The sequence below is a fragment of the Osmerus mordax genome, chromosome 15 (genome assembly GCF_038355195.1).
Source record: "Osmerus mordax isolate fOsmMor3 chromosome 15, fOsmMor3.pri, whole genome shotgun sequence".
NCBI classification, from domain to species: domain Eukaryota; kingdom Metazoa; phylum Chordata; class Actinopteri; order Osmeriformes; family Osmeridae; genus Osmerus; species Osmerus mordax.
This window is the reverse complement of record NC_090064.1, coordinates 7,637,699-7,647,153: the sequence shown is the minus strand read 5'-3', so window position 1 is coordinate 7,647,153 and position 9,455 is coordinate 7,637,699. Positions and strand designations below refer to the sequence as shown.

The 9,455-nt window shown below is 47.6% G+C and overlaps 1 protein-coding gene across 2 annotated transcripts in view; it reads right to left on the bottom strand.

Annotated features, from left to right (window-relative positions):
• The window catches only part of dpp6a (dipeptidyl-peptidase 6a), a 71,330-nt gene extending 65,100 nt beyond the window's left edge, over positions 1-6,230 (bottom strand). For both annotated transcript variants that reach the window (XM_067251340.1, XM_067251341.1), the window contains exon 1: positions 6,036-6,230. In XM_067251340.1, coding sequence (XP_067107441.1) covers positions 6,036-6,230 — 195 coding nt within the window. The remainder of the gene's footprint in view (positions 1-6,035) is intronic.
• Between the last annotated feature and the right edge of the window lie 3,225 nt (positions 6,231-9,455).

The window sequence follows — 9,455 nt, the reverse complement described above, 5'->3', positions numbered from 1 at the left end:
GCCAGGTCTGTCTGGTCTCTCTCTCCCTCTCTCTGCAGCCAGGGTCTGTCCTGGTCTCTCTCTCCCTCTCTCTGCAGCCAGGGTCTGTCTGGTCTCGGTCCCTGAGGACTGCTCCACCCCATTTGCCTGGTTGTGTTTCCACTGCCGGTGTCTGGAAAATAACGAAGCCTGCTCTGACAGGCACAGGACAGCCTCTAGTGGCAGGACTACAGAACTACAGCTGAGGCATTGCCACTAAGGAAAAACAACAGTTAGCGACATACTCCAGAACCACTCGAGCTAGACGAACATAGACGTATTTATATATATTTTTAAATACGACGACAGAGTTATTCTGTCGCTGCAGTACTCATACCTCTCAGACAGGCAAAAGCATGGATCATTCTCCCTTCCAACCTCAGCATTCAAAACACAAGACGCTGCACTTAGATCTCCTCAGGACGGAGAAAACTTCACAGGCCAGGATGAATCGGAGAAGAAGCAGGGAAGTCTTCAATCCTTAACAGATCAAAGATATCGCTGCATCTACAGCTACACAAGCCAGGCATGCAACCACACGTCGACACACACCTTGAAACAAGAGCACAAAACAGCTCGAACTGCCTAAATATAGAGCCGCCAAAGAGACTGCTAGGCTTCATCTTGTGGGCAGGCTCCTGGGACAGACCAGGGCTTGATTTAAGGAGAACCTCAAGTCTGAAGGCACCAAGAGGTGAGAAACAACTCAAGAACATAAAATCTTTCTTCCCGCTCCGCCCGTTTTTGATGTCTGGCACGGTCCAACTTCACGCATGTTAAATGCAGGAGTCGTTTGCTGAGAGGAGCGCTTCAAGTTGCCCAGACACCCGTAGCGTTGCTGCCCAAACTCGGCATGGGTCATAAATAATGACTAAAACAGCACTACAATCTGCTGACCCGTTAAAGTGGAGCTCAGCGCAGCACTTAGAGTCCACCCTCGTGTGTGTGTGTGTGCGTGCGTGCGTGCGTGCGGCAGATAGATGGGGAGTGTGGATGCTCCAATGCGAGAGCTGGCCTCAAAGCCTGGAGGAAATGCCTCTAATTTCCACATCTCCTCGAGTCATCCTCCTCTTCCTCTTCCTCCTCCCTGGTGGAAATGGCTCGTGAACAGGACGGATATGAATTCATTTTACGCAAAGATGAAGTCATTAATGCCTGCCATCTGTTATCGTCGGTGAGCTGCCAGACAAGCGCCCGGGAGAGGAGGAAAAAGCAGAATGACATTACAAACTACAGTAAGAGGCAGCAGACATCAGCCATGGAGGCTAAACACACACCCTAATATGGAGAACTTGCCTTGGGGGGGGGGGGGGGGGGTTGGTAGACTAGCAGCCATGATTGAATGGAGGGCTGCCCCTATGTCAAACAGCTCCCCCCGTCACCTTAATGAGTACCAAGCTCTCTGTGTCCTTGAGAGGCTCCAGCTACACTACAAGACATACACACACAGGATGTACTGCAGCCTCCTGCCTCACTGCCTCTGAAACCATGGTAACAAGGAAGCAGGCCCAGAGAGAGGGCGAGGGAGAAAAGGAGAGGAGGGAGAGGAAGAGGTGAGAAGAGGTAGAGAGGAGGTGAAGAGAAGAGGAGAGGAAGAGGTGAAAAGAGGTAGAGAGGAGAGGAGGAAACAAAAGTAATAGCAGTTCTGTCATTACTCTGTACAGTACTTCTAACAGCGTTCATACATCCCGGATGGCTCTAAACCCTTTTACAGTGTATCCATTAAAAACACACACAGAGGAGCTCACACACTGCTACATTAAAACCACCTCCCAAAACGGGCGCATTGAGCCATATATGGCTCCTAGCCGGCCACAGTGATTGGTCTATAAATACACTCAAACTGCATAGCATAACCATAAGTCATGGTTTTCATGTGCACCTTATTGGGTGTGGGAACGTGTGCTGAAGATAAAGCAAACATCTGCTGTAGTTTGCACCCCACAGAACCTATTAATTCTTAAGAAGAGGATTCGATTCTCCTGTAAGGAGGTCAGGAGGGCATTTTACATGAAAAATGTAGCAAATGAACGTACAGCATTTGTTATCGGGACCAGAAGACAGAACTGGTAGTGCTGACAAGACATTTTCACCTTACGGGAATAGCAGACCTGAGCCCTGTTCTGGAGTGTGCCGTCTTTCCTCTGAACGTCACTAGATGCCATGCTTGTTTCATGAAGTGTGTAATATAATCCCCTCATTGTGCGTGACAGAGCCAAGTATTTCTGTTACGGCTGGGTATGTGTTATCCTGGGGAGTTTTCATCTGGGGTGGAGTAACGGCAACAGGCGAAAACAATTACAGTTGTTGCTTTCTGGTTGGAAGCCCTCTGTGCCAAGTCAGCTGTCCCCCAGCGCCAGGCTAACTGGCACAGGACACAGTACGTCGCAATGCCAGCTGTGCATTCAGTCGCTGTTTCTGTGGAGACTTGGAATGCTTTTGTAACACACACACTCCCTTACACATGTGTACGCATACACTCACTCTTTCGCACACACCCTCACACATACACACTCCCTCTTGCACGCACACTCCCTCACCAGGGTCGACTCCAAAGCGGGGCATTGCCAAATGGAACGCTGGGCCCCTCCCCCTCCATTATTTTGCCGACACGTTTTCTATAAGAGAGATACAAAATGCCCCCTTGTGGAAACCAAATACCCCCCAATCTGATTCATTCTGGAGCCGAGCCTGTACCTCACACATACACACACTCTCACTCGTTGCGCGCACACACACACACACTCCCTGAGCAGATGCTCTAGCAGCCTCAAGGCCAGTCTAGAATCCTGTGCACTGCAAGACGACCCCATCCGTCTGGGGATGTCAACAGGATGTGCCAAACCGCAGCGTCCCTGCAGCTTCGCCACTCCTGCTGGTGTGGCAGACGTAGCGGACGCTCTCTGTTCTAATCCGGTTCCTTTTCTACGTAGGTGCGACAGAGGAAAAGATTTCAAATCGATGATCTTTTCGATCGATACGATTGTCGTTCTTGTAATGTTCTGTCAACATGTCATAAGACTCGGCGGTTTGGGGTGGTTTTGGTGCATTCTACCAGGCCTGGAAACGATTGTGGGAACAGCGCAGACGTATCCTAATCTGACCACCATGACATACAACAGTCCTTGAAATTGTGAATCTAGGGAGAGATGACTGATCAGTCCATTAGAGAGAGCAGAGACGAGGCTAGTAGCTCTGATGCAGCTTGCCCAACACAATAAACAGATCCTGAAAAGAGAAGGAGAAATCGGCTCCAAATGTTGAGGTAATTTGCGTTCTTCATAATGCTAGATCAGCCCAATATGGTCTCAGCAGGGTATTGTTCCTGAGATCATGTATAAGCTCCACGTGTGTTTGCCTCAGTGAAAGTACGATTTGAAGACACACTGCGAGGTTTATTTACAGCCTCGTTTTGCTATTATTCATATTCATTTGGCTTATCGTAAAACTTGGATCCGCTTAACTTTCAGCTCAGGTTTTAACTTGGGAGGCCTTGGCAGTTGATAATCCCCAAGAAAGCGAAACATCTCCCTTTGTTTGTGTGTGTGTGTGTGTCTTCACACCCGTGTTGGTGTGTGTGTGTGTCAGACGTATGTGCAAACCAGTAAAGTATATCAGGATAATTGGATTGAGGAAAACGCCACGCTGCACCACGGTGTATGGAAGCTCCAGATAGGGCTGGAAGCTCATACGCAGCACCTCCAGAGCGGCGAGGAAACCGTCCCCTGAGACCCATTATCTCCGCGCTGCTCGGGACAGGCAGCGAGCGTCCAAACAGAGATGTTTACCCGCTAACGGAGCCTGTGGTGGAGATATGGTACAAACCTGACTTTGGGGAAGCTCTCCTGTCTGTCAGAAACGATTCGTTCTCACTTACTCTGCCATCCCTCTGGGTGATTCCACGGACACTGGTTGAATTAATCCAGCTTCAACGCGCGTCCTCAAGTGTGAAGTTTGCCGTTCGTTTCTACAGTTGCTGTGGGTGAAAGCCGGCAAAGTGACACAGCATGGGAATTCTTGATATCTGGTGTATATGATGTGGACATGTGCAGAAGATGGAGAACGTGGGCGGCATCAAGTCCAACTTCAGAACCCTCGCAGTAAAATAATAAATAAAGTAATCCCTGACAATGAGAAGTCAGAACAAAAGGTGACTTAGTTGCTGATTGCATTCTAACAAGCTTTTCAGCTGACCCACGGAGTGCTTCTGAGACGATTGGAAATGTAGAAAACTAAATTATCTATTGACAAAACAGGATTTTCTTCCACAACAGAGGATAATCCCAGGCTGAATACAATCCTAATTAATCGTTTTAAATTCATGGCCTTTTTTTGAAGGGGGGGGGGATTAATTCCTCTGCATAAACTCTCCGCGGCGGGTGCTATAAATCAATCGTTTCACTAATAATGTTGGAGAGGCCTCAGTGCAGGTCGCGGGCCACATTCACCGTGACCAGGCTAAGGAGTCTTGGCGTTGGCATGGTGGCCCTACGCCGCTAACATGACGCGGCAGAGACAGGGAAAGGGAAGAGGAGGAAAAAAGGAGGATGAAGGGGATGAGGAGGGGAGGAAGGAGTGGAAAATGTCGAGGTAAAGAGAGAAGGAAACACACGGAAGAGGGGGGAGGGGGGGGGTGAAGAGAAGAGAGGCGAGGAGAGGAAGAAGATGCACGAGGGACGAGTGCAGATGAAAGAGGTCAGCTGTGTGACGGCTCTGAAGGCAGGGAGTCGATAGCTCCCTCGTCACGGAGGGATCAGTCCTCGCTGGCCAGGTTTGATCTAAATGGCACCTGCACCTGGGGAATTAATCTACAGCAGGTCACATGACTGCAGCCCTGCCCAGGGATAGGCCCCCTACAGTGTGATAGAGGGAGAAATACGCCGGAGGTAAAGGTCAACGGCAAAGACGGGTAACACTTGCCGTAAAAACTAGTGGATAATATTGACACAAAACTGACCGTAGATCCCCAGTTCGGGGTGTTTACACATCAAAGCCCACAGCAGGACCTGTGGATTGTGTTCTGCATGTAAAGTGTCCAAAACGGCTTTGAACCCCATAGCAAAATCCCCCCTGAGTCAGTGTGGGTCTTGGAGATGTGGAGAAGCATGGAGGACAGACACCATCCCCCAGTGAGCGTATTGACTTCAGATCATGTTGGGAGGCCTCCGAGTCAACAAACACAAGAAGAGGACCACCGGTCAATAAGTCAATCTCATGTAAGATTCATGCAGACCTCAACCAATGTTTTACTGAATCCCACCACTTCTAAGTGAATTGTGTAATGTGCTGGTCAAAATAATTCCTGTTATTCAAGAAACTGAGATTGATTTTGAAATGAATTTCAAATAACATATTACACTTACAAGGTTGGATTGGACACGTACAGGTTGAAATGAACACATGGCTATATCGCCAGTAGGGTCTGGCTAAACATGACGATTGACAGAACTCGTGCATGTTAGAACACTTTCAGCACCATGGACAGCACTATGCAGTACTGGATAGGCCGCTAACACGTTGTCATAGTATTTCTGCAATTAAAAGATTATGTAAGCCAACCACTAAAATAATGTAACGTGACGTATTGCAAGTTCAGCGCAAATCCCTATAGTACAAATACCAAAAATAACCCCACCAGCCACCAACAGACTGAATATTCCAAGCCATCTGTTCGGTTCAATACATGGGCTTCAACAACTGTAACAAGGGAGGCGATCTAAAATACGACACCACATGTTTACCTATAGGCTCTCACTCAAAAATAAACAGATTGTTTCCCTGGAATATTAACACAAACAAACTGTTCGATCAGACACGGTTGACTGTCCACTTTGTTTCTGTGTAATCAAACCGACAATGTTGTCAACATTTGACTCGGCAACATACAAGGAAGACCTAAAATGACTTTTCCTGAGCAAATAGGCTATTTGAGTTTTCAACTGATCATTTACATGGTTTTAACTCTGCGCGGGAGAGACAAGAGGGAGGAATAGAGGAGTAAACTCTGGTTTTCTTACATCCTCGTCCTCGCACTGGGTCCTGTACTGGTACTGGAATCTGGCTCGCAAGTCTTCTTGCCCGGGCCGGGGGGTCTTCACCTCACACTCATCCTCGGCGTTCTGCCCGACGAGAAGGCGGCTTGCCTCGGGAGGGTTGGGGAAAGTGGTGTTCGTGTTGATCTTTCCCGAGAACCTCTGATACAGCGAAGCCATAAGTACTTATTAAAAAGCACCACGTAGGCCTACCACTAAAGTGAATATATTTCGATTTACTGTCCTACTGGACGGGTGAATACTTTTAATGACTTGGATCACGGGAGTTTAATCACAGAGTCCGTTCATTTGCTGTGAAAAAGTGACACCATGAGCTATTTTTGATTGAATACAGATATATTTTAGAAGGTCCGTTATAAAGTGTCCCTCTTCAGTTAGTATGAGCACCGTGCAGAAAGGCGGAGGGTCCAAGGGGAACGAGACAGCAGTCCACGTCTTTCTAAATTCACAGCACGTACTTTCATCCTTCAGACCGTTAAAAAGTACGGATCCTTTCGTCCATTCGATACTGCACGAGTGTTTCTTCACCTCTCAAACTTGATACAAAATGGATACTCCGAAGATGTTTATCGTTAACAGGACATACAGCAATATTTATCCGAATCTGAAAGAGAGCGAGACAGCTCCTTTTACACCTCGCGCTGCCCCTCTTCGCATAAAGTGACCGCTGATTGCAAAATTGTTCAAAGACTAATCTACGCATTTTTCACGAAAGAACGGAATCTAAATGCCTTGGCACAACGTCGCACACATCTAAATAACAAAATTCAGAACGAACCAAATAACCTATATAAGAGTACGCGGCAAAAAACTATTAATAATAATTTTATATTTATTTGATCTCTACTACTTTCTCATTCCACCATCTAGTTTCAGCCTGAAAGTATCACAGTGCAACAGTGCCACCACGTGGCATCCCGGTTTTCGAATTACAACGAAGGACATATATATTAACATTTATAGGACATTTATACCGTTCTATTACTTCGTGTTCTTGTAGAGAACTAATTATTTAAAAACGATTAAATCGAGTTATAGGGGTATAAAATGGGGAGGCAGACGGGGCGATTACAATAACTGTGCAACATGGAGCTGTGCGTAATACACCTTCACAGTAACATCACTCAACAATACCAGAATAATTGAATTAAGGACGACCATACCGGCGCTTGTGAAATATGCGTTCAGTGCCTGAAAATTAAACTCTGAGGTATTCCATCAGAAACAACGTGTGTGACATGCCACATACACCACGACAAATACCGTAGCACAAAAGCTTCCCATTCCAACAAAAATTAGTTTGTAAGCTGGTTTAGTCTTGCCTTGCCTCCAAGAGTAATTGGATATAGAGAAAATCCCTTTATACTCTCTGAATCATTTTGCACAGTACAGAGGCTTTTTTGTACTACCCAGTTCCAGGGAGAGTAGAATAATCTGGAGGCTGGTACAGTCGTAACTCTGAAGGAACAGGAGTTCTGGGAGGAGGAGGGAGACAGGTGCTGTGGGCTATGGGACTTGCTTATTGTGAAGACACCTCGTAAATGTTAGAGTACACCCCACAACATACCTGCGGTGACTACATTACTAAAGTTCAGATTCACCCCAAGACGGCTGAAAGGATGCTTGAAAAACTTTGATGGTAGGTACACCACACACGCACGCACGCACGCACGCACGCACACACGATAGACCCGTGGAAGGAAAGTGATTCCATCTGAGCAGTTCCCCTCTGGAGAGGAAGATAAGGGTGGATGTCTCTCCTCTTCACACGGGGGGGGGGGGGACCAGCCCCAGAGCCAAGTATCCTTCCTGCCTGCCCAGCTAGGGCTCCTGTCAGGCGGGGAGAGGGGGAAAGAGGCTGACCTGCTTCGGCCTTGCCCTGGAGGCATGTCAACACCACTGGCCTCCTCTAGCCTCCTGAAGCAGAGGACAAACCGGGAGGATGAGGAGAGGAGCGGGGGTGGAGGTTTGTTTGGAGCTGTAGTATCTGTACTGTACCGGAAGGGTGGGCTTGGGCGCTACTTCACCTAAAGAACCCGTCTCTCTGGGACCATGGCTGTGGGTTCCCTGAGTCATGGTCGCTGTCGTCGTTCTACACGGCGTTATGGTTTACACCCAGAGGTATCTCAAGTTAGCCGAGCCAGTTAAAAGGCAATATGAGGTGAAGAACAACCTTCTCGGGTTTGCTTCCTCGGAGCATTCATCTCCACTAAGGAGTATTGATGGCAGTTGTTCTGCCGGTGCAGCGAGTGGAGGATAAACATATCTGTGATTATTAGAGCCAGTGTAAGTCGTGCTCCATAGCCCGAACGAGCACGTACAAGTCACAAATCTTCATTACTGCTGGGTGTAGACAACACAAACCCAATCGGCCCAAAATGAATCAACACTGGCATCTAGTGGATGAATTACGGCGTCTTAATGTGTTCGGCACATTTTGCATTTGGCTCAATATCCGCTTTCATACGTTACCCAGAAACCAATTTGGCTCATTAGTTTCAACAGGTATTCTCAATCAGTGGGGTCATCGTGGCGTATCTGAAAACACACGCTGAGAAAAAGGGACTGTTCATTTCCAAACCAGCCCTTCCTGAAAACATATCGGCCATTTAAATATTCCCACGATGAAAGACGCAGCTTCCTGACACAGCAGTGTGTGTTTGCTACATCCATCCGCAGGACATGAAGGACTGTTGTGCTGGCTGTCCCTGTATTGTTAGGGTTAATGTCCGCAGTGATAAGCGATAGCTAGTAACCGCCTGAGGATTATTCAACTCCTAAAACAGCCTGATAAAAAAACAAAAACAAGACTGACTGGAAAAAGCCTCCAGTTTGGTTCGATATCAAAAGTAGCAGTTATAATGGTGCACATGTATTTCTTGTGCTGTTCTCAGAGTTTGTACCTCAACAGCCCTGTGGCAGGATTGTAAAGGGATGTTGAGGAGTTGGCTGAAGTCATATTTCCTCCAGCAGTTTTGACCTTGTCAGGCAAAAGAAATCAAAACCATTTTGGACGACGGCACAGAGAAAGAGCGAGACGGAGAAAGATGCAGAGGGAGAGAAAGAGGGAGGGAGGGAGAGAAAAAGCGATACAGATGGAAAGGGAGAGAAAGAGGGGTACAGAGAAAGATAGAAAGACACAAGGAGACAGAGATGGGGGTGGGGGGGGGGGGTGGGGAGGGCGCATTCATTTATACTCTCGTGTCACATTGCTCTCTATGGCTCATCTCTCACACAGAATCCTGTCACACACTTCAACCCCTTACACGTCTCGGCTTCAGATTGTGAAGATCAATACAGCCATTACCTGAGATATGTGGGACGGCTGTACCTCTCTGCTTTACGACAGAGAAATGGAATGGGCACCTGCAGTCCCTCCGGCTG